Source organism: Mastacembelus armatus, chromosome 19 (assembly GCF_900324485.2).
Source record: "Mastacembelus armatus chromosome 19, fMasArm1.2, whole genome shotgun sequence".
In the NCBI taxonomy this organism is placed as follows: Eukaryota; Metazoa; Chordata; class Actinopteri; order Synbranchiformes; family Mastacembelidae; genus Mastacembelus; species Mastacembelus armatus.
In genome coordinates, this window is record NC_046651.1 from 8,450,459 (window position 1) to 8,474,972 (window position 24,514).

General features: G+C 40.5%; 3 protein-coding genes across 6 annotated transcripts in view; 1 reads left to right on the forward strand and 2 right to left on the reverse strand.

Moving 5' to 3' along the window:
- trrap (transformation/transcription domain-associated protein) overlaps positions 1-9,389 on the reverse strand; it is a 72,612-nt gene extending 63,223 nt beyond the window's left edge. For 2 of the 4 annotated variants that reach the window (XM_026314869.1, XM_026314872.1), the window contains exons 1-21: positions 9,348-9,389; positions 8,607-8,789; positions 7,919-7,968; positions 7,579-7,689; positions 6,892-6,996; positions 6,475-6,558; positions 6,301-6,357; positions 6,070-6,195; positions 5,468-5,545; positions 5,035-5,123; positions 4,326-4,422; positions 3,636-3,774; positions 3,391-3,469; positions 2,600-2,834; positions 2,168-2,504; positions 1,943-2,040; positions 1,595-1,789; positions 1,277-1,468; positions 1,035-1,200; positions 675-931; positions 49-249 (exon numbers count right to left, since the gene is read on the reverse strand). In XM_026314869.1, coding sequence (XP_026170654.1) covers positions 49-249; positions 675-931; positions 1,035-1,200; positions 1,277-1,468; positions 1,595-1,789; positions 1,943-2,040; positions 2,168-2,504; positions 2,600-2,834; positions 3,391-3,469; positions 3,636-3,774; positions 4,326-4,422; positions 5,035-5,123; positions 5,468-5,545; positions 6,070-6,195; positions 6,301-6,357; positions 6,475-6,558; positions 6,892-6,996; positions 7,579-7,689; positions 7,919-7,968; positions 8,607-8,706 — 2,796 coding nt within the window. In that variant the 5' untranslated portion in view covers positions 8,707-8,789; positions 9,348-9,389. Of the gene's footprint in view, positions 1-48; positions 250-674; positions 932-1,034; positions 1,201-1,276; positions 1,469-1,594; positions 1,790-1,942; positions 2,041-2,167; positions 2,505-2,599; positions 2,835-3,390; positions 3,470-3,635; positions 3,775-4,325; positions 4,423-5,034; positions 5,124-5,467; positions 5,546-6,069; positions 6,196-6,300; positions 6,358-6,474; positions 6,559-6,891; positions 6,997-7,578; positions 7,690-7,918; positions 7,969-8,606; positions 8,790-9,334 lie in introns of those variants that run through there. The other 2 variants (XM_026314870.1, XM_026314871.1) reach the window with 2 other exon arrangements.
- Positions 9,390-13,452: 4,063 nt separating this feature from the next.
- nptx2b (neuronal pentraxin IIb) lies at positions 13,453-16,888 on the forward strand. The gene is made up of 5 exons (XM_026315870.1): positions 13,453-13,893; positions 14,505-14,724; positions 15,132-15,376; positions 15,464-15,643; positions 16,658-16,888. The coding sequence occupies exons 1-5, from the start codon at positions 13,453-13,455 to the stop codon at positions 16,886-16,888; spliced, it is 1,317 nt and encodes a 438-aa protein (XP_026171655.1).
- A 4,385-nt stretch (positions 16,889-21,273) lies between these two features.
- On the reverse strand, positions 21,274-24,399 carry tmem130 (transmembrane protein 130). The gene is made up of 8 exons (XM_026316198.1): positions 24,273-24,399; positions 24,124-24,206; positions 23,872-24,043; positions 23,660-23,790; positions 23,215-23,299; positions 22,861-23,063; positions 21,748-21,854; positions 21,274-21,414 (listed from the first exon to the last, which is right to left on the reverse strand). The coding sequence occupies exons 1-8, from the start codon at positions 24,278-24,280 to the stop codon at positions 21,280-21,282; spliced, it is 924 nt and encodes a 307-aa protein (XP_026171983.1). The 5' UTR covers positions 24,281-24,399; the 3' UTR covers positions 21,274-21,279.
- Between the last annotated feature and the right edge of the window lie 115 nt (positions 24,400-24,514).

The following is a 24,514-nucleotide window of genomic DNA, read 5'->3' on the forward strand; positions in this document are numbered from 1 at the left end:
GTGTCCAAGACTTTCCTATTCAGAGCTCAACAAAACAACTCATCTTACCTTTTCCATGGGCAGCTGTATGGATGCTTTGCAGTCAGTAAATTCGGCTTTGATGCTGGGCCCCTGGACCTCAGTCACCACATAATGCAGCCTCTGAGACTCCTTCAGCATCTTCCTGTTGCTGCCTCCAAACTTTCCCAACACCCGATACGCTACATGAGAGATGCTCTCTGCTGGATTACGGAGGGTACGCCACAGGGCCTGGAGCACACAGTGAGCAGGAGGAAAAGGAGAAAGTGTTGAAGGAAAGATAGAAAAGCAAGGTGGTGGAACACATGACATCAACAACTGATAAGTTATTACAAATTACCAATAACAGAGGTTGATACAGTAAGTGGCCATAATTAATTTGAAGGATTTCTGGTGAAAGTCAGAATGCACTGATATGCATTAGAGATATGAGTCAAACTTTAAAGAGTGATTGACCCTGATTTGGTGGGTTGTATATAGATATTGCCATGCACTCTGTTAGCCACTAGGGGGCAGACACGCTACTTAGCACAACCTGAATAATTTTAACTTGTGTCTTTCCAATTACTTGTGATCCATTTAAACAAAACCTGCATCCTGCCAACCAGGTCAGTAAAAATGCATCGGGCTGTGCACTAACCACCCTCCCCACTTACCTGCATGAGCTCAGCCCTGACAGGTTGGATGTGGTCATAGAGGAAGTCAGGTTGGAGGTTGTCCACACACAGCTCCAGGGTACGAAGGCCCTGGCTGACCAGAGTCTGAGAGCCATTGAGGGCAGACACCAGTGGATCCATTAGCATGGGTAAGTAGGGCAGCAAGGAGCTCAGACGCACTGGCACTGTTAAACACAACTCTACAAAGAGATCCTTCATGTGCTGCTTGTGAAGGCCACTCTGCAGCATGTTCAGGCCTGTAACAGCAAGAAGAGGGGATATTGTAAACGAGACAAGAACAATCGCACCATACTTTATCTCATGGTTCTGTCATCTTAGAGGCAATGGGTGAGGTTTTACCTTGCAGCAGGTTAGGCAGAAGGGGTAGGAACTCCTGGTAGAGCAGGTCATGGCTGCCTCCACCAATAGAGCGGAAGAGTGCTCGAAGAAGCAGAAAGTAGTTGTAGGGTTCCTTAGCCGATTGTGCCAGCTCCATAGAGCTGTTCACTATCTTATGGAGATGGGGCTGACGAAAACAGGGTCATATTAGTGACAGAGAGGCATAAAGAAAAAATGCAAGCTTCACAAAAACCTCCACTGACCTTTAGCATCTGCTCGTTCTCAGCAGCAAATAGTGACACTGAGCCAAAGACCAGTTTGAAGAGCTTGAGGTAGAGGTTTGAGAGCTCAACATTGGAGCCCATCTCTGGCAGTCTTTCAAGAAGATACTCCACTAGGATGGTGGCAAACAGAGCAGACGTTGACAGGTTGGCCAGGAAAGAGTTTGCCACAATCTGGGAAACAGAGAACAAAAAATTTGAGAACACGTGATGATTGAATACTGAAAATCTCTGTATTTAATCTGTTTATGTACTGATTAAAACTAATGGCTCAGTTCTTGTTTGTGAGATATCATGTACCTGCAGTGCATAGTTCTTAGAGATCCTCTCCACCATGTATGGCACAGTGGTCTGAAAAATCTCCTTGAATGTGAGGGGGTTCATCATGGTGAAGACCCCAGCAAAGTGCTCCAGAACCTCCTTCTCCTCCTTCATGCGTACAGTTTGGCAGTTGGCCACCCTGATGTACGTCTGCTGGTTATTGGCCACCTGGACCTAGTCAGGACAAACATGGGAGTGGTTACTGTGCTGATGGATTTAAAGCCATTCTGTTTATTGGAGTCATATCCTGTCACTATACACTTATTTAAGGTTTTCTACATATGTACTTGCACCTCATAAATATTGATAGTCAATCTTTGGCTGTACCTGGTAGATGTCCAAGGCCTGCATGGCATATTTAACCAGCTTAATGTAGATTTGGGTTTCCTTTGGCTGAAGCTGCTTGTTAGGAATGAACTGAGCCTCTGGTGGTAAGAAATGAACATATACTGGTAAGAATTTCATCATTGATACATAAGCATTAATATTCTGGGAACCTACTAGTTGCTTTTAAACAAAGTGTATAAAGACACTGGATCTGTGTCCTCTCACCTCCAGGGGCCTTGCAAGAAGTGATGCCCCAAGTTATCGTCTTTACTCCACACACCAGGGTCTTGACTAAGCTGCGACAGTCCGACACCTGAAATGTCTGCTTATCTTCCTTTTCCCCAGGGCGGTCAAAAGGCGTTGCTGGAGTTGGAGGCGCCGTGGCAACAGGCGTGGGAGGAGCAGGAGGTGGAATGGCAGGAGTGGTGGATGGAGTGGGCGTGGCTGGTACACCAGGTAATGCTCCTGAATCAACCACACCCATCTCTGACTGGGGCTTGCACTTCTTGAAGATGGAGACAAGCTGGTAGCGAGCGATGGTGTGGAACTTCAGCACAAACACCTGAAGGAGGGAGGCAGGATGACTCAACATTTCTTCATCTATGGACATCAGACACATATCGGTGTATTTCTCTATCCCAGCTCAGTGCTGCCTACCTCCAGCATCCGCATCAGGATGTCACGTCCATTGCCATTCTCCTGCTCTGACTTGGAGCGAATGCAGTCCACCAGGTTGAGCAGCAGCTTACAGGACATGGTCTGGATGTTACTTGGAAGTGACTCGTCGTCAATGTTTTTGGCAAAGAGCTGAACAGCTAGGGATAAATCTGTCAGCGGCAGGTTCTGGCGAACATGGTGCACCAGATCTGCTAATGTGCTGTAGGCCAACGGCCTGGAAAGAAAGAGACATGTCACTGTGACATCTCGAACGGAACTCTTACCTACATTTTAAGACTTATTGGTAGTGAAAATTGAAAGGCTGTGCAGAATAAGTAGTAATCATCAGAAAAAGTTTGACAGTTATAGAAAATAGCTGCAGATGCAAGTGAAACTGGCATATCTGAGGGAGAATGAGAGAGAGGTGAGCTAATGAGTGACACAGATAGTCCTGCCAGACCTCATCCAACTGCTTTGTTTCTTATGTAGCACTAATATGAAATGAAAACTACTTTGATGAGGGTCAAGGGGGTTTTGAAATCAACCTCAGGGAAGATGTGCGGCCAGGCGGCCCTCTGGGTGTACAAGACAATTTGACGGTGCGATATGAGCTGCGGTGTTGTCTGCTTCCCTGAGGATTTAAGCAGCACTGAGAACTGCCCAATTAATATGCTAAAACACTTCAAATGCACCTGGATGAGCAATGAACCACAAGAGAGAAAAAGAGGGTGCTGATACCAAAGAGAGCAAATGACTGAACACACACAAACACACAGACACACAAAACTCACCTAAGAGTCTCCCTAGCGGTGTAGCCAGAACCAATCAGGATGGATTCATCAAAAAGTTTGTCCATACAAGGAATAAATTCTGAAACATAGCATAACACAATTTCAAGGTATGGTTTAAAGATGTTTTCTGGTGCATCTCAGCAAAAGAAGCTCATGAGGAGGACAAAAAAAAAAAAAATACATGAGGAAAAACTATGACGGGTTTCACACTAGTTTGTATACATTTTGTGTATGTGTATACTTACGACTGCGCAGGTCAGTTGTGAGAATGTGCTTGGCTGCAATGAGCAGTTCTTTGCGGAGGTGAGCAGTCTCAGAGGGGCAGTTGGACAGAAGCTGCAGCATGCCCTTGACCATCTGCTGAGAGTACTTCCCTACCAGGTCCTGTGACAGGGCACGCACGCACGCACGCACGCACGCACGCACGCACGCACGCACGCACACACGCACACACGCACACACGCACACACGCACACACGCACACACGCACACACGCACACACACACACACACACACACACACACAACACATTAAAAGCACAATTAATTTTTAAATGGCTGTAGACTGCAGCAAAGTACATTTTGTTAATATTTTTTTTTGCAATGTCCAAAAATGTTCAAGATTTGTTGGTTTACTATAAATGTCTTTTTAATAGAAAGTGGTATCTGTAACAGCACAACCGACAATGTAATAAATCCCACAGCAACAATTCTTCTAGTTTAGTTAGAAGGTGCTTTTTATGGCATTATCAGTGTTTTTAATATTTGTGCCAGTTGTCTACATTTTAATTTGCACTTTACAAAACGCAGCAATATAGTCAAGAGATCTTTGCTAGTAGTTTGACAAAAAGATGTTTTTGCTTTAAGGCAGAATGACTCACTAAACCCATTCACTGGCAGATGATAATCAAACACTCAACATTCAAACAGGTGTACCTGGTAGATTCGGATAATGTAGGCGAGAAATGACAGGGTCTTGATCTGTGCAGCAATGAAGTCTGCATACAGCTCTTTGTTATAGAGCTTGTGTTGCCTGCAAAGAAAACAAAACAGTAATGATGTTGTATACCTGCAGTAGGTAGGAATTAGGAAGAAAAAAAAGTTGAGATTGTGGAGCTACATATGGGAATCTATTCTACATGGGTGACTTCTTGTTTACATCACAGCTGTTACTGCATGTTAGGAAGAAACTCTCTATACCTGGCCACAGACTGCTAAGGTATTTTTTTTTTTTTTTTTTTCTAAATTAACTCTGCTCCATTTCCTTCCTGTTCAGAATGCTTAACACAACCCTCTTCTTACCCTGAGAGGTTTCGCCTCCTGCTAAGCCAATTTCTACAATTTTAACTTTCCCAAATGGATTTTTACTCTGGTTTTGGCAGGCAAAGTGCCGAGCAATGCCATCAACAAACTTGCGATAGTGGAAGAGGGGAAGAAAAAGAAAATCAATTCTCTTAAACGTGCCCAAGCCCATTTCGAAGGCTGTAAAGTGAAAATGAAATTTGTTAAAGGCACATGCAGACTCCAGTCTTGAGACACACTGTGTGTCTGAGGGTGTGCGCACACACGCGCGCACACACACGCGCGCGCACACACACGCGCGCACACACACGCGCGCGCACACACACACACACACACGTCTTACCTGGCCTGAGGAGACACCTGGAGCATGATGGTGTTCATGATGAGGGGTACAAACTCTGACACCACATTGTGAATGTTCAGCTTGTATAACTGAGGGGACACAGCAAACGCAACATTTCCCTTAATCAGTCACTATTTTAATATATAGACATCAGTACAACTGGACATTTTATATATATGTGCTACAATTTTTAATGACTCCAGTTCAAATACAGATGAGTCAATTCATTTAGTTGATCAAAACATTTTAAATTAATAGCAACTATCTCCAAAACTGAAGTACATGTTACACTAACCTTGTAAATCACATTATTAAATTGAAAATTTCAACATTTTTATTTTTTTAAGGCAAAAAGTAATATTCCATTTTCTAGAGATGGATTTAATTATGTTCATTGATTATGAAAAGATATTTGGAGAAGTCTTTCAGTCACCTGATACATCAGCACTACTATGATGGGCAGCTCTGCCAGCACCTTGAGAGACAAAGACCCCCGAGGAATGATGGTGTGCTAAAGGCAAAACCAAAAGGACAAACGTAATCAGAAGACTAATGCCACAGCAACATAGTCAGCTTAAGAAATGCACTTATGGTCACAAGGTTCCTCTGTTAAGATCCTTTTTACCCTCTGCAGAAATCTGACATAAAAACCAACATATAACAAAGCGTTTCTGCCAAACAGATGAAGTACAACTTTTACTTTAACATGAGCAGGGAGCTGTTCATTCAAACTCAGCTGTGTAGAGTCTTCAATACAAGATTTACTGTAACAACATGAGTTTTCCAAATATTTAGAGATCCCTTAGTTGTCAGTGATTATGTATCTACAAATGCGAAACAGGTCACAGCTGAAAAAAAATGCATAATGTACTTTTTGTATGTTTTATTTGGAGATAATTCCAGTATTGAGGCAGGTCCTGATAGTGCTCCAACACGGTGCACCACCACCATCCAGTGGTTACAAACAGTACTTTAAACTAATGCAGTGTGGAGCAAAAACACTGCAGTACAGATAAAAACTGTTGCTTAACTTACTGTTCGTGTTTCGCTGTCTTCCCTTTCAGGTGCAGTCTTAACCAACACAGAGGTGATCATCCCCACCATTTCAGGGGAGGGAACTGTGTTCTCTGCTATCACCTGTGGGTTCTCAAAGTACCTGGCCTGGTGGGAGCAGTACAAAACACAGGTCAGAGAAAACACAGGGACGGGTATGGATGAAAATCAATCAGAGAAAGGTCAATGGTTAGTCACTGAGGTTGTACTTACAACAACTTTAGGGAGATCTTTGTAAATCTGCTTCACAAAGTCCAGAAAGTGATGAATCTGAGAAGAAGGGATTATGTTATGTTAGTCCACTCCATGAGAATGTCCAAATATTTCTTTTTTTTTTTTTCCACACAACTATAGGACAATTTTAAGCAATAAACGTGAGATTCTCACCTCCTGAGAAATAGGAGGGCGGAACTGTTTGTGTAACTCAATAATAATGCGAAGGCATATCAGCACATTTTCCTCACTTTCAATCTGTGGGAAAAAAAAGACAAAAACATTCATGTGAGATGACAATACTACATATGTAACTATTTTCTCTTTGCCCAGTGCCTGCTATGTGGTAAATTCCAAACATCATCAGCAAATTTCACTTTTCATTTTTGTTCCACAGCAATGACCATGACCAATTTCTTTGCTTCTCCCTAAAGCATCTACTTAAGAGCAAAACTATTACCAGCACAGGTACAATTCTGCCACATTTGGCAGTGGGTTAACATTAGCTTTCCAACACCGTGCCTTTCTCACGTAAATGAATGATATAAAATCAAATGTAAAATGTTATGTTGAAGAGAACCGGACTTGTACCTCCAAGAAGCGGAACATCACAGACAGGATGTTTTTGGTGTGTGGACGAAGGTGTTCGTTTGTTGGGATGCGATGGATGATTTCCAGCACCAGCTTCCTCAGTTGCTGAAAGAACAAATAACATTTTTTTAAAAATGAATACAGTTTTATATCTGTGCCATGTCATATGATGTAGTGAGGTTCACTCGCTCATGATTAATCAGAATCATTTAACAACTCTGATAGAACAAAGTGGTTAAGTGTAAACCACTTCACTTGTAAGATTGGTAAGTAAGACTTTAGACAGCTGGTTCGTAAATGCTAAATGATACTTTTGATGACAGCCTAACCATTAAAGTTACCAACACAAGTCTCATGGATGCAGCAAAGATGATCACAAGTCATTTTTTTCGAAGTCCAAGTCAAGTTTTAAGACTCTGGTCACAACTGCAAGTTAAGTCTCATGGTTTCAATGAACGAAATTAATAAATTTCACAAATATTCACAAGTCCCAAACATCAGCTCTGAGTTAAGTCTCAAGTCTTTCGAGGACGAGTCTCAGAGTCAAGTTTCACATTACTGTGTGTGCAAATTAAGTGCGACTCGAGTCTAAGTTGCAGATGCCGTGCATCTTTAGTATTTCTTCTTTTAACCTGAATTTCTCCCTGTGTAGTAGTTTAATAAGATCCCAGATATTAAGCCTCATACCTGTGTAGGTTTTTCTTGAAGAAACTGCACCTCTCCATCTTGAAGAAATGTGAGGAAGCGAGGGATGATGTGTTCCAAGAAGGTGGAGTATTGAGGCGAAGACGTCACGTTCTGAAATCGACAAGCTCTAGATACTTCATGCCATGTAGCAACTCAGTAGATTCAACAGTCATGTTTCACTGTGCTTTTTATCAATGAATTTTTTACTTTTCCTACACTGAGTTAGAAATACACTTTAGTCAGATGCAGAAAAACTTTCAAAAATCTATTATAATCCATCAGCAGCAACAAAGAAAATGAATCCCCTCCATCACTCACTGATAACATTCATCAAACTCACCTCAAAGTTCTCGCTGACCTCCTGCATCATCTTCAGCTTAGTTTCGTCAGCTGGAAGTTGAAGGACAGAATGTTGCCATTAATCACATTTGCTAATGATTCAGTTCCACTTCTCAAGGCCTCCTCCATGTGCTCAGCAGGGACACTCAGATCTTATCAGTTTTACTTTCAGCGTCCAGATTGATCGAAAGGTGCATCAAGAACTCACACACACACACTCACTCAGACTAGCACTCCCACACACACACACACACCTTTGACTGGACTAAAGCATATCGCTCTCATCACATCGCCCATGCTAAGCACATGCTGATACCGAAGCATCACTTATTTTGCTGACATTAAGAAGAAAAAAGTTCACTGTGATGACAAGTTGCGTGTAATAAATGTGGTGTCTAAATGTCTAACTTCAGGATCAAGCTGCTGGACACCCAAAGCACATTTAAATTAATCCAAACCGTAACCAATCACATGTCTGCTAACACCAATCATAAGAAAAACACCAACTCAAAAATTATAATAATAATAATAATAATAATAATAATAATAATAATAAAGGAAGGAAAACAACACAATGTGGGACAGCATGGGATACAACTTACTGACTCACATATTGTTACACATTAACAATCGCCTTAGGTACCAACCTGCATTTGAAACACAGTACTGATCCAATACACTGAACTTACGTGTGTTCGCGTCCGTGAGCGCCGCCACGAACTGCAGATACTTCTTCATTAGTGTGGTCTGGTCCACCACGGTGGGGCTGGGCGCGGGCACAAAAGCCATGGTGGCAGCTGGAGCAGACTGAGCTGCTGTGGGCGAAGGGGAGAGACGGAGGTGTGCACAGATCTCAGCGTGATCTCATTCACCTGCCGAGATGATCCGAGATTTAAAACACTGACCCGGAATCCATGCAAAGTATTTCATCTAATTAAAGATAAAGTATATTTGAAGTATAAGCAACATCTGCGCTGTCACGGGAAATTACTATGTTTGAACTATCAGTGTTAACACTTTCACTAATAACATGTCTCTTAACGGGCGCACGGTGATGACATCATTAGAAGCGTCAGCTAGCATACACTCTGAAAGCATTTGTCAATTAAAAACAGCTTTTTCGCCACAAAATGAGAGCCGCTCTGTTGATGGGAGGCCATACATGCTAATTCACCCTGCGAGCAAGCACAAGAATCATATCACTTATAACATTAATAACGCAAAACACGTTAGCAGCCGCTAGCTAATCTTGTTTCCCCAAAGAAAGAAAGCACTTAGCGCATCCTATAAACAGAAAATAAACACAGGCCGCAAAGAAAAACATTTTATCAAGCAACAGTTTGTTTAAAAGCTACTCATGCATAAGATCTTATGGGAAACACCTAATATTTTACTAAAGTTCATAAGAAACACGAACCATTTGCACTCACCTCGCACCACAGACAGGAAACTACCGCTCCGTATCCGCCGCCTTACTGCTACTCGGGGCGTAGCACCAGATATGATTCATATCCCTCCGCGTATTTTTTTTTTTTTTTTTTTTTTTAATTTATCACATTTTAATTTGAACGTATAAATGTAATAATGTCTGGCTAACATAGTTGTATGCAGACGAGGAGACATTCGCTATTTAGTGGTGTGAAAATAGTTTTTCTTTGCTCAAAACTTTTATTGTAGTGCCAGCGCAAGGACACACAGTAAAAACCAGCAGTCATAAGACCATCGTTTTCGACGGTCTTCTCAGTCCTTGGGTTGTTAGCGACAGACAAGGATTTGCGGGAAACTGCGCATGGTCGCTGGCGGTCCAAATCATAGATCACCTGTAAGAGCAGCTGCCACACATCAGCATGACCTCCTGATGCGAGTGTGCGCACAGCAGGCCTGTCCACAGTAATCATAACACACTGAATTTACAACCCGTCTACAACAACATTTTTAAGATTAAGTTGTCATTATTAAAAAATGGAATCTTTTGTTCTTATTGCACTGCAAAACGGCTGACTTACATATAAATGTATATATAATTTTAGAAATACCTAGAAACTGGATATTGAGAATCTCAGTGGTATATAAATTTTAACTCTAAGTATTTTATTTCAATATTTCAATGTCTTACTGAGGTTCTGCTATAATTCTCTGCTTTGCTTCCATAGTTTAGTGGAAGGGTCCTGCCATTTAATTAAAGAGCTTAAAAAACAATGAAGTAGCATGAAGGAGAATAAATGGCAGCCCAAAAGATATTTGTATTAATAGCTTATGAGTGATATGTGAAGAATTACAAGGGATGAGCTCTGAGGTTACACTTGAGTGGAATTAAGTTCATTCATTAATTTATGCATTGTTTTAATTAATGTCTTCATGCAGTTGCATTAGTTAGCCTGCTTTTCCACAAGAGGGCAGTCCACTAAATGTAGTCTAGCAGTAAGTCTCTAAACTGGACTCTGTCCTCAAAGATAAAACAATCATAAATCAAACCCACCTCTTGAACTGAACCCAAAATGGTAAAAAGCTCACATGTCATTTTCTTATATGGGCATAAAACTTAAATCCTTATCCTCAGGCCTGATTTTTTTTTTAAGACTGAGGCAGGGATATAAGAAAAGTGAGCCAGAAGACTGGAGCAGTGAGTCAAAAACTGGCTTTGAGTCTTTCATTAGTGGTCACATATTAGTTATATGGTCAATATCAGACGGCTGTATTTTTATTTGTCTTTTTATTTTTGTTATAAATTGTTTGAGAAGATCAGTGACAAAAATTTCCCTTTTTCCTGGTTTCTATTGATCTTCCAGACCTTTTTTTCTTGTCTTTCTTGCACTGAGCTGCCCAGTCTCCCAGGCAAATCCCTCATTATCTAAAATCAGAGTATATTACCTTTCAAGATCATTTTAAAGATTGTATCCAGTCTCATTGCCACCATATTAAGTTGCTGTCATACACACATCTGTGATTCACAAATGAAAGTATGCATATTGCACTAAGACTTCAGATTATGATTATTTTTTTAGTAATATGTGTATTAATGGCTTTCGAAATAATGGAGTCTGGTCAAAAAATGGTTATTATTTGTCTTACCTAATCTATCAAGCCTGTCAACTGCCCACATGTTTTGCTAATGGGTTTTAATTCATAATTCTGTTCTTCACAGCCTCCTCTGTTCAAAGACCGAGCACACTCGCAGAACGAGATATTCCTTTCAGTGAACGCCACATATAATGTAAAATGTAATTTGACACATAATGTGACATTCTCATTCTCTTTGCACTCTCTGTTCCCTAAGTAATGATGATCTGCTAAAAGATGTTTGTCTCAGACTTATTGCACTGTCCTGTTCGTTTCATTAGGGTTGTTTTTTTTTTCTGACAGGGGTTTTATCCTCAGAAAGGGAGAGTGGATGACATGCTCTAAAACCACTCATCTGTCCATTAGATTTGTGTTTTTTCACTACACCGCTGCAGCTTCTGATGCCCGTATGATGTAGCTGGATCACCCCTGCATTATGTCTCTTATAGAAAAAAAGTACACTTTCCTTGAGTCTGTGTCTGAATCATCAACAATAGCCTGAAAATCTATTCATGCATCTAAAGCACCAGTGCACATTCATTTTTTTTTTACCCGTATGTACTCCAGGTCTGCAAAATAAAGGGACACATTCTCTCTGTACCAATCAAAGATACTCTAAAAGACAGGTGGTTGTTAATGAAAATTGTAAATTTGTAATGATGATCTTGCCTCAAGTGTAATCAAAGTTGATTTTCCCATCTCCAGGAGCTGTTTTTAATTATCTGGAGCTGATAGCAGCAGGTAGCTTTTGTCTTTGTCACCTGGTAACCAGAAAATAGGTGTGATGTCAGAGTAAAATAAGCTGTTTATATGAGGGAGGCAGAGGCTGTCATCTGAGATGGTAGTTGGTTTTCACCTATACCTTTACAGCAAATTGAAGGTATTGATGTTCACTCACTACTGCCAGCCAGGAGCTTTCTTTCTTTCTTTCTTTCTTTCTTTCTTTCTTTCTTTCTTTCTTTCTTTCTTTCTTTCTTTCTTTCTTTCTTTCTTTCTTTCTTTCTTTCTTTCTTTCTTTCTTTCTTTCCATCTATTTGTTGAGGTCTATATGTAAGTTATTTTATGTATAATAACAAAAATATTGTCAGCAAACCTGATCAAAATGAAGCAGCCATTGTAATAAAACTTCATATTTGTAATTTTGCTAACGAATACATAATACTAACAATAGTAGAAAGTAAATAAGTATATTTATGCAAGTACTTATTGTATGTGTATAATAAATAATAACTAATTTACAGTACCTGCATACAGAATGGTCTAGCCTGTGGGATTTTTATCCTTCAAAAAAGTAAAAACATTTTTTATTGACATATCTTTATATATTCATTTATATTAAAGTAATGTTGACCAAATAAAAAATCATCACAAGTGAAATTGCTGTTTAAATTCCCATTATTCAGCAGTAACTAAAGCCAGACTGCTTTTTCTTTTTCATTCTTGCAGGTCATTAAAAATATCTCAGATTGACTGTGTGATTTAGAGCATGGCTGGATGCCATGTTCAAAGCGCAGTGGTATGTCTTCCAGTCTGCACACCGGGCTTTATTGACCTTTCACAGCCAGGCAGGCAGCTATTGCTAATTGTTTTTTCACCACATCCTGTTTCTTCACTGCCTGGTTTATTAAAGAGGACTCACCTGAATCTGGGCTGATTTGTCGTTATTCTGACACCTGAGCAAACATTTACTTCTGGATCTAAATGGCCTTGAAATCTCTGTGTCTTCACATCACTTTGAAAAATGCATTTATACAAAAATAGATTTCAATACATATTATAGAAATGATCCTGGATTTTACTATCTAATGTTACTTTACTGGTCTTATCAAATATTTATGCTTGTATTTATTGTTAGGAGGGTCTCACACATAGTTATCACCAATTATAAGGGATATATTAATTATGTAATGGAAAAAGATCAGAGTAATCAGAAGTAAATATGGACGCATGAAGTGATAATGAGATGCCACCTTTCCAATCCTTGTTGTAACCTCTTATCAGCTAAATTATGGGATAATTAATGCCACACAGTTGCTTAATTAGTTTTCCAATAAATAAATATAAAGACGTTTGACCCAGCTGGTCGGTGACGTCAGCCTACTACAACCAATCCAGGATCTTTCCCAGACACCTTTTTTGGTAATCCTCTTTTCTAAGGAGCTGTCCGATCAGCACCACACTGCGCGCTCCCTCTGTGCCAGGAATAGTGCCCTTAACACAAGGCTCATTAACCGGGCTCACAGTGGCCGTCTCTCCCTTGATGGGATTTTCTGCTCAGAATTCTCTTGATTTTTGCTGGTTAGACATGTCTGCTAGAAATAGTTAGTCGCGATGTCTTGGTGGAAGTTGTCCTGTTCAGCGTACACTTTTACGCACTAAACATAACCGCTTGGATTTCGTTAGAGAGTGTTAAGGGTTTATTACTTTGGCTTTTCACTTTTCACTTGACTTTCCTTAACGTTAAACGCCTCCGGTATGTTTTCACTCCTGTACGGATTGTTATGTTTTTGTGTGCTGGGCTGCGGTCAGATGGCGAGCGGGCAGGTGGACGATGGAAAGCGGTATATCTGCCGAGCAATACCCCTCAGCGGCGATGCCAGTTGCCCTGTGACATTGTTACCCGAGCTAAACGCCGGAAGCCAAGAAGAGGAGCTCAGAAACACTGTCATGCAGCTACGGGAGACAATTTTGCAGCAGAAAGAAACGATTTCCAAACAGCTAGGCACCATCAACGAGCTAACCACCAAGCTGTCCCTCTGCGCCTCAGCCACCAACGATAGGAAGTACGAGAAAGGGGGTTCCTGGGGTAAGGAAAAGCAAAACACAATGGGGGATGTTCCCAGAGATCCCAATGACACCATCGACAGTCTGGGGAAAACCATGCAAGGGCTTAAGGACCGGCTGGAGAATCTGGAGGTAAGGCGCCAACAATTACGCAAAGCATACCTGTACCTGTGCCAAAGCCGTGCGTAAAACAATGGTTCCATTCTTAGTACAGTCTTATTGGATTGCGACACATTGCAGAATCAGCGCTTAGCAGTAGACTAGAAGTTCCAAGAATCATTAGAGTAAGTATCGCTCGGTGATCAGGCACAGGTATGTGTGGGAATGAGATTAAATGTCCAACTGGCCAATCCCAAACTCCCTGTTACAGAGGACCGACTGTGGGAGGTGGCTCAGACAGAGTCTATATATGAGTGCCACCTTCTTCCATTTAGTATCATAATAAATGTAACTTAAAGAGATAAACCATGCCCAGGTTATTTTATTACAGATCATTTATTTTCAAAATAACTACCTAATTAGAAAATGTACCAAGCTCTTACACAGCAGACTGTAGAGAATGTATTTATTTACAACTTAGTGATGTAAAAAAAAAAAAAACTTGATATTTACAGGCCTGTCAGTCAGTCACAGAGTTAGTTTAATTACAATGTAAGGCATCACTGGCAGCTCTCAGGGGGCTCATTGTCCATGATTATATCTGAGCACTTCCTGCTCACAGTGTCTTGTCCATCCTCCATTAGCAACAGCAGATGAGGGCCAACATATCTGGCGCCTCATTCCCCAGTGAGCTTCGCGACCTGCTGCAGCGTCGGCTCGGAGAGCTGGAGAAACAGCTGCTGAAGAAAGTCAGCAGCCTGGAGGAGGAGAAAAGCATGCTGTCTAATGCTACAGCCGCCTATAGGCTGAAGACAGAGAGCACGCTGAACGCTTTGGTGGAGAGGATCAGTGAGCTGGAGAAAGGTACAGAAAAAAAAAAAAAACCATCCATCAGCCACAAACAAATCCAGACTTCATCCACAAAGCTGCATAAAGTCAAGATGAAATATTGAGCTGGGATTAGGTTTCTCAGCAGGGAAAGTCACATATGGTTTAGTGACATACAGCAAATACAGCACATTGTGGTTTAGTGAACCAGAAAATTGTATATTGTGCTGCTAAACCATCAGTCCTGCTGAGATGAGATGAGGCAGTAGAAGGTGAAGTTCAGAAGGAGATGAAGTGAAGTAGTACCACAGTCGAGACCTCATGTTCTTCTCTGGGAGGCGATGCTGCTGTTTGCTAGTTTAAAAAAAGACATAACCTCAGGGAACACTGATCCTTCCTTCTCCCTGTCTGCCCTCTCTCTTTCTGTCCTGGTCTTACTACAGGGGGAGGAGACTTCAAGTCCCCAGAGCAGTTTAAGCTGTCCCTCCCTCAGCGGACCAACTATCTGTATGGCCGCATCACTAAGAGCCTTCCTGAGATGTACGCTTTCACACTCTGCATGTGGATCAAGTCCAGTGCTAGCCCTGGCATAGGTACGCCTTTCTCGTATGGGGTGCCAGGACAAGCAAATGAGATTGTACTGATCGAATGGGGCAATAACCCAATAGAGCTGCTCATTAATGACAAGGCAAGTCACCTTTTCTAAATCTACTGAACTGCTGTGGCTGTTACACAATGACAATCCCAAAATAAATGTGGTGTATTGTCACCGTAGGTTGCCCAGCTGCCCTTGGAAGTACGTGACGGAAGGTGGCACCACATCTGCATCTCCTGGACCACGAGGGACGGCCAATGGGAGGCTTACCAAGACGGGGAGAAGCTGGGCACTGGTGACAACCTGGCAGCCTGGCACCCCATCAAACCTGGAGGAGTCATCATCCTGGGGCAGGAGCAGGTAGGGAAGTGAAGTAATACCCCACAATGTCAGAGAAAATGAGTGATAAGACCCCTCTGCATCTAAGGCATCTTTAGATGGAATCAGTACTCCTTTGTCATAACAATGAAGTTAAACACTTTAGAGCCCAGTGTCAAGTAGTTCTGCTAACAAGCCTTGTTGCTAACTACCACAGATGGAAAAAAAAAAAAAAAATCAACAAAACCCCAGGCAGCAGTAATAAGATGGTGGCAGGTTATCATGACAAGGCAACAGTAAACCTGTCACTGCACACAGATGCTGAGGTCTCCTTCTGGACCAATAAATGCATTATTAACAGTGTCAGAATGGAGGAATGAGTCTGTGGAAATGAAATCAATAATGTCTAACACTATCAGAGATCACTTTCTAACCAAGTGACTGACAACAAAGTGTGAAAAAGTTGGTCATTTAAATGTATCAAAACGTGTTTAAACACTTAGATCATAATACATGTTGAATCTATGGTTAGGTTGTAATGAGATTTTTTTAATAGACTTTAGTAGTCTCCTCAGGGTGAAACTGAATATTGGTGATTGTTCTAACTTTTAATCTAGTGCCAACATCAGGTAAACATTTTATTGGTCAGATACCTAGATTTGTATTGGACTTAGATTTGCAGAACAAATTACATGCCCCTAGCCCTTAGCTGTACTTTTGTTTAGTGCCAGTTAGCACTTGTTAGGACGCCAACACACTAAACTGAGATGGCAAATATGGAGATAGAACCATATCAGCATTGTCACCATAATCATGTTTACTTTAGAAAGGTCAGCCTCACAGAGTTGTTTGCATTTAGATTAGTGGTGGGCAACCTATGCTCCTCCAGGGCCACTATCAGCTATCCCTGCCTGTACATACAACCCATAGCAAGGCAATAACACACATTAAACCTGAAATGTTAATGGCTATTCCTCCCATGGCCCCACAGACAACTCCCCTACCTAAAAAAGATGGCGCTTTAAATTTACATCTTGCTGTTTATTGCCCTTGCAGGACGTGGTGGGAGGCCGCTTCGATGCTGGCCAGGCTTTCGTGGGCGAGCTGAGTCAGGTGAATGTTTGGGACCGTGTTCTGAAGCCAGTCGAGATCCAGTCTATGGCCAACTGCAGCTCTTACATCCCTGGTAATGTGATATCCTGGCTGGCAAGCAATGTTGAAGTTTTTGGGAGGGGAGCTTTCAAACGGCCCGTGGAGATGTGTCTGGAGCGCCTCCCCAATGCTTAAAATCTGCCTGTCTGCTTCTCGTTCGATTAGCTCATGTTTCCATCCATTCAGCTTTTTTCTTGTCATCTGCTCTTACTGTAAGGCCGTTTATGGACTGACGTGTAACAGTGTTGTTTTGCCTGCTTTGCACTGAGAGATATTCGGGATTTGTGAACCAGACAGGATCTCTTAAAATCTAATGCTTTCATATGGACGACAGCTGGAGACACCCTCACTATCAGAGCTGCAGCACTGAATGTGGGAACACACCAAAGTGCATATTGTTATGTTGAAGGCTACTACGACAAATACACTGAGCTAACAGATTGGCATCGGCACATGAGGTGGTGTTGCGTGCTGTGTGGGCAGAAAGATTATGTTATGTCTAATCCTTAACTTGGAGTGAGCTTAATTAAATCTCAAGATCCTGGCTTGTTTGGTCATAGGGAAACATACATACAAATTATATATATATATATATATATAATTTGCAGCTTTGCATATTATGTGGTATTGGTTGATATTTGGACCATGTGTGCAATAGATTTAATTCTCTGGTAGAAAGACTGCTACTGATTAATATTAGCCAGCTTATGTCTGAGCAAAAACCTTACTGGGAATTTTTGTACTTTACACTAGTGAGTCTATGACAGTGCTTTTTTCCCTTGCCTTTATTGCTTCAACAACACCCGTTTAAAGGAGAGACCTGTGTCAATAACATATTCATCGCTGCATTGTTGTGAACTATTTGATTTGTGATTCGCAGTATTGTCTCAGTGGATTTTGTAAACAAATATTCAGCAGTAAAATGTAACAGCCATCAAAACACTCAAAAATGTACTGAATGTACTTGCTGTATAGTAGTTATTTGTAAGTTTGATTTTTTTTAGTGTCTTATCCTGTCCAGACAACATTTTTTTTTATTATTATTTTTACAGCACATTGTTTTTCCCTGGGTGTCACATACTGACCTGGCACCTCTGGTGAACCAAACTGGGGAGACCTGCACCCCACATCCAAAACCACTCGGCTATTATAGCACCAAATACTCATACTCATACTCATACTGCCACCCCAAAAAGGGGATTTTTGGCATATAGATACTTGACAATATGTAAGCAAACATATTTTCTTTGCACACAAAAACAAAAAAACAAATCTTCAGCATGTGACACCCTGAGAATGAGAAGTAGCTGATTTGCGTATGGTGTGTGTAGTATCTGTTTTAGCATGTGCACCGTCCACCATGTCTTGAGGCCTTCGAATGGATACTTAAGTGCCATTAAATGTGTTGAAAATGTTTTGCTTTGCCAATAAAAAAAAACACAGAAAATAAAGAGGACTATTCCTTTAAAATGAATGCCCAAACATCTTTGTTTTATACGTTAGCCTTTAGATCGTATGTTTCTGGCTAATCAGAACATTTCCTATAATCCTGTTGGTATTTAACAGTCCTGTGAAATAAATCTGGGTCATCTGAGATCAACTAGTTAATCTCAAAGTGTGTTTAAGCAAATGGAAGCTCTGCACCGGTTTAAAATCGCCTCGTCTCTTGTTAGCGGTGACACGGGAGTGACATGAACAGTTAATAAGACTGGCGCCACGTCTTTAGTCAGATGGCTTGGGTCAAGATAACAACAGGTGTCCTCTGTAGCATTAGCAACGCTTAACAGATGAGAGAGGCCGAAAGGTCACGGGTGGCGTCACAGACACACCTTGAACAGGGCGACTCCCTCCAACCACACACTGCCATATAAACATCTTGAACAGAGCTAAAAGTGTCTGAGGACATAATTTACACAGCTTGATTGCTTATGCCGCAGTGTAAGCCCTGTGTTTGTTCCTCTCTTCATAGCATTTTTCAATGTTCTGATGACATAACACACACTGCTTCTTGTAGCCTTTTATGTGGGCTGAAAGAGAAAAAAAAGCAATAACATAAAAGTCTCCATCGGGCTATTTGGAGGTAAATTTAATTAAAAATAGTCATTGAAATGGAAAAGACGATGTCTAAGGCCACTCTGTGTCTGTTCTTAGTTATTGGTTGGTTTTTATATCTAATCTCACAAGCAGGATAAATGCTTCAAACCAGGTTGGTTGTTGAGTTGTTGGTTTATTTTTATTGTGTAATCAAAAACTGCATAAGACACACAAAAACAAGATGTAATGAATAATTCTTGAAAGCAAATGACCTTGATCATTTCTATAACAATAATCAAGGTGTGTCATAAGACAAGTAGAATAAAAAGAGAAAAGGCTATGTGAAAATGGAACATCACAGATGGCTATGCCGCAGGCTTCACTTTTTTTTTTTTTTTTTTTTTTTAAGGGTTAAAAGCCAAACTCATGAGATGTTTTTCCTCTAAAAACTGTGCACAGCTGCAGATTTGAACCACAGCTGTGTTTTAGCTCAAGGTCAACCCTGTGATTGAAGTGATATATTCCTGTTAGCACCTGCAGCGCCCCACAGCGTCCCTGACAACTGGCATTCATCAAGAGGCTCACAATTAATAAGGCTGTGACATCTCTCACAGAGGACAAGCTGTCATTAAACACCGTCAAGGCACTAAACAGCATAAAAAGAATCCAGGTAATGTCAGCACAGTTTGGAAAGATTTAAAGATTTTGTTTTGTGTGAAGTGATCATATGCCATCCCTTCTGGTTAAATTCTACTACTTCACAGATTTATGCTTTTTTATTTAAAAATAAGTACCTTTTACTCACTGCCAGCTGAGGACCAGTCTCACTAAGTATCTTTTGTGCTAAGGCTCAGCTTTTACATGTTGAATCTGTCTAAATCTGTATCTATATCTATTATTTGATTCGACACAAATTTTTATATGGACAAACATAATTCCCCAAACATCGAATCATAATAAATGTAGTCATCCTGGACTTTTTACCAGTGCCACCATCAGGGTCATGTTTGTGATTTTGAATGAAGTTTCTTGACTACTATTGGATGGATTGTTATACAAGTTAGTACATGCATTCATGTTACCCATAGGGCAGATTGTAATTATTGTGGTGACTAGTGCAACCATCAGGTCAAAGATTATGACCAAGTACCTGCAAAACATCGCATCAGCCTTTGTGTTTAGTGCTAATTATGTTTCCAACACGCTCCACTAGCTTGGTAAAGGTTATACATACTCTTCAGCATATTTACTTTATTTTATGCTATTTTAGCATGCTAACATGAACACAACTGACTAACTCTTTAATATGCAGATAACTAAAACATAATATGAGCGTGAACCTGGCTCAACAACATCAGTAAACTACATATCCAGGCCTGAAAATGAATCAGTTTTATACAGTATAGTACAAATATCGTACATTTCTTAATGGATTTAAATCAAAGCTTTTAAAGATGATCGAAGTCTGAAGTGATAAAGTAGACAGTATTTTAGTCTGTCTTCTGCCCTGCACTCTCTCAGTTACTTTGAGACAGGATGCTCCAGTTTCTATCCTCCTCTTATCTTAAAGGTAGTGTGTGATATTTAGAGTGATCTATTAGCAGAAAGGGAATATAGTATTCATAAATATGTTGTCACTAGTGTGTAATCACCAGAAAATACCAGCTGTTGCATTTCTTTAATCTCTGAATAAACCTTTTAAATCTACACAGGGAGCAGGTCTCCTTTCATGGAGGCAGCCATGTTGTGCCATCATGTTTCTCCAGTAGCCCAGAATGGACAAACCAAACACAGGCTCTAGACAGGGAATCATGTTTTGTTATGTCCTCCCTCATGCCTGGAAACAGGGGGTGATTTGTAAGGGGTGCTAAGATACTTGCATTCTGTATTCTCGCCACTAGATGTCGCTACATTTTATCACATTTTCAGCATCAACTGGTGTATATATAACTACAGCTGTAGAAAGACTGTTATGGAAGCAATAGTGGTTCAGCTTTTGTGTGTGATTTTCTCTCCTGCTGCATGAGTCGCTCTGACAAATAGACCTTTAACTCAAGCAGGTAAAACTTCTGGCTTCAAAATTATTGAGTTTTTTTATATTTGTTTTATCTTTTTTTTTTCTGGAAAGAAAAGCAAGTGGTACATTAATATGAGAAGACATCAATAAATGAGTGAGCTGGTTCACTACATGCTCAAATTAACACTCACCATTTCAACATAAACAGCACTTCCAATCAATTTATCATGAGTTCATCTGAATGTCAGCCTGTGCCTGTTAGTTGATCACCTCTTTTATGAGCATTCATTAACACATGTTGGACCACTGTCCTGAATAGGCACTCACCAGCCACAGATTTAGCTATATAAATCTATAATATATTGATATGCAAAAGGAGAATTGCTAATAATTTTGTAACACCCTAGTTGCACATTTTCTTCTACCAAAGATATGATGGATATATATATGATGGACAGAGGGTTAGTGTGGAGGTTCAGGGGCAGGCTGCTTTCTGCAGAAGGAGTGGTTCTTTCTCTTCTCTCTCCACAGTGGATATGTTCTTGAGAGCCATGTTTTGACCATCGCAGTCCTGGTACTTTACGAATATACCATTAGTGGAGGCAGCAACCTGCAAAAAAAAAATCATACCAGAGAAATCTCAGCCAATTATAAAATGCCTATTTGTCTCAAAGTTAGGGTTTAATACAGTTAGGTGGTCAGTCCTGCAACACTGTGTTAATACTGAGTCACTGCCACATACAATTTGTTGCTCAGGTGTAATTTATTTTCAGGCACAGACAGCCTCCCTGTGGTCAGAGATTGCATATATGTACAATGTCTCTCTCACTGAGGGTTACAGTTATCAAGGATCATTAAATATTTCCTGCTAAACTTCATAGAGTTCATTACATTTCCATTTTCACTTGTTGTGTGGGTCACATGATCTTTGCATGGTCTCTACCTTTGATCTGTTGCGTTGACGTGAACGGCAGGTTATTCCAGTAACGAAGGAGACGGTTACTACAACAACGGTCACGCATGACAGGATGAGGAACAACGGGGTGTCATCTGTAATTAGCACAGAAAAAACATGTTACTTGTGAATGTCTTAGTTTTAGAGTTAATTCACACTGAACCAACATTTGAACCATTTTATAGTTGTAGTTCCATTTGTTTCTGAATTGGATATTCCAGCAATGGCACTAAAAACTGTTTATTTTGAGTTTCTGTTTGATCATAAAAAGTGTAAATCACAGTAGACATTTGCTGACCAGTCAGATCCCTCTCTGAGAGCCCTGGATTCCTCCTTTTTCACTGCTAATGCAGCTAAAAAGCAAATGGTTTTATGTGACACATGACACAGCACAGCTTCTCCCAGTTCCCAGAACCTTTTTGCTTGTGCCAAACTAAACATTAGAAAATAATAATCTGAAGACAACAAATTAAGGTAGTTAATTTATTTATATTTAGTTAGACAAGAACATTTGGATTTAAGTTTACAAATAAATAAATAAATTTATCTATAAATAGAAATGTATATAATTAGTGTAAGATTAAAAAAAATGTTTATGATCTAATATTCACCTACAAAGTGTGCATTCATAAAGGGACATAAATGCATGAATCATCTGAAGACGTAAATCATTTAGATTATACAATTTTCAAACTTGACATTTAGCCTTTTTTTAAATGCTATTTCATCCCTCCATCCTCTCTGAAAGGATTTCTTTATTTTGTCAGTCAAAACTCTGAATACCCTGTTTATGGGAAGACAGTGTGGTACAATCCAGTACAGGATGGATGAGATGAATCTACACAAACATAGCGCCCAGGCCTTGTTCTGTAACTTAATGACAAGTCATTCATTTCACTTTGTTTCAACACATGGTAGTCTTCAACAAGCAAATCTTTCTCTTCTGCCCACCTATTGGATTGAGTTTCTATCTGTTTTGTCTCCCCTTCTGTCTCTTTCCATCTTTATGTTATGGTAAGTAGTCTGTGAGTCTGCAGATGTATGTGTGTGTGTGTGTGTGTGTGTGTGTGTGTGTGTGTGTGTGTGTGTGTGGCCACTCACAGTTGCTCCTCACATGGAGGCTAAATGAAGTCTGCAGATTGCTAATGTTGTTGCGGAGGCTGATGTCCAGACACTGGGCACCAGCTGAGGTGAAGGTGTGGTTGAGCCGCAGGGTGTTTTCATACAGCATGGTCAGCGTGCAGCCCTCTGTCACATCTGGCACACAGCTGGGGAGGAAACGCCAGCACACCCACATAGGAGGACTAAACACACACACACACACACACGCACGCACGCACGCACGCACGCACACACACACACACACACACACACATTTTTTAAAGCCACTTTTTCTTCTTTGCCAAATAGAGATTGATTTGCAGTAAAAATAAAAATAAACCAAATGCAACTCACCTTCCATCAACATGAAAAGCCAAACTGGTGTTCTGAGACATCTCGTAACCTGAAGGCTCCTTCAGCTTTATTTGTTTGATGGGATCTGCAAATTAATTTCAGCTATTAGTCATACCATTAGAATTAGTTAAGGTACAGTTGTACATGGTAAGAAAAATATAATCATTAGTTTGAGGAAAATGGTGTTCTCAACATCTAATGACATGGCAGATTTTTTTTCAGGGATTTTTATGGATTAATTTCCAAGATATTGAATAAGTCTGGCTTATTAACATATCTTTGTTGCATTTGGAACATTACTGCTCTTCATTTTTATGACTATTTTATTAGTATCAACAAAATACCATATGAAATATTTGATATATGCTAAATAAAGACCATAAAGCTTTTTACACACTGAACTGCAGTACATTGTTGATCTATTTCTTAATTTAAAACCACAAACCGAGCACTTGGACGTCCATGGAGTAGACCTCACTATCTGTTGCATTGACTCCTACTTTCAGCCGCAGTGTGTAATTCCCTGATTCCGAGTAATGATACCGGACAACTGGCTCAGTCCCTTGAATCACTTCTCTGCATCAGAGGGCAAAAGAAGCTTGAATGATGAAGAAAAGCATTCAAAGCATTTGTGAACAAGATGAAAAATCCTCTTACCCATTCCCTAAGTCCCAGGTATACGTAAACGCTGTGGTGCTGAAATTCTTACGAGGACTTGAAAGTTCAAACATGGTCTCTGTGGGAACGTCTGAAGCCAGTTGTCCAGTGTTCCTTACATAGGTGGTATTTCCCTCCATCTGATAGAAAACCAGCTTCCCAGCAATATTTCCTGTTTAAATTTTTAAGATATACATCACTGGGAAGTTGTGCCGTTAAGAAAATTACAAAGAAGAGGTCTGGAAAGCTTACCTAAATCAGTCCAAGGCTCCATGGTCTCTGCCACACCCAGGAGGACCAGGAGAAGAAACATGAAGATCCGTACAGCATCTTTTCTGTAAGCATAAAGAGTTTTTAAACCAAATCCAGAAATGTCAGTGTCTTACATGTAACAGACGTACCTGTCCATATCTGCTGGAAGTCAATAGTGGACCTCTTGTAATAGTAAAGTTGAAAGCAGAGTGGTTGGGAAACAGGAGGAAAGTGTGATGCTCTGCCTTTTCATTGCCTGAGATTCAGGTCACGCAGATGAGAATTGTAAAGGCTTGAAATTGTCACCATGCGTTTCAGTCATGTGGCTGGGGAACAACAACCAGCTTTTGAACAGCAGACTCTGGCCTGGGTCACACTCCTCTGATGTAGG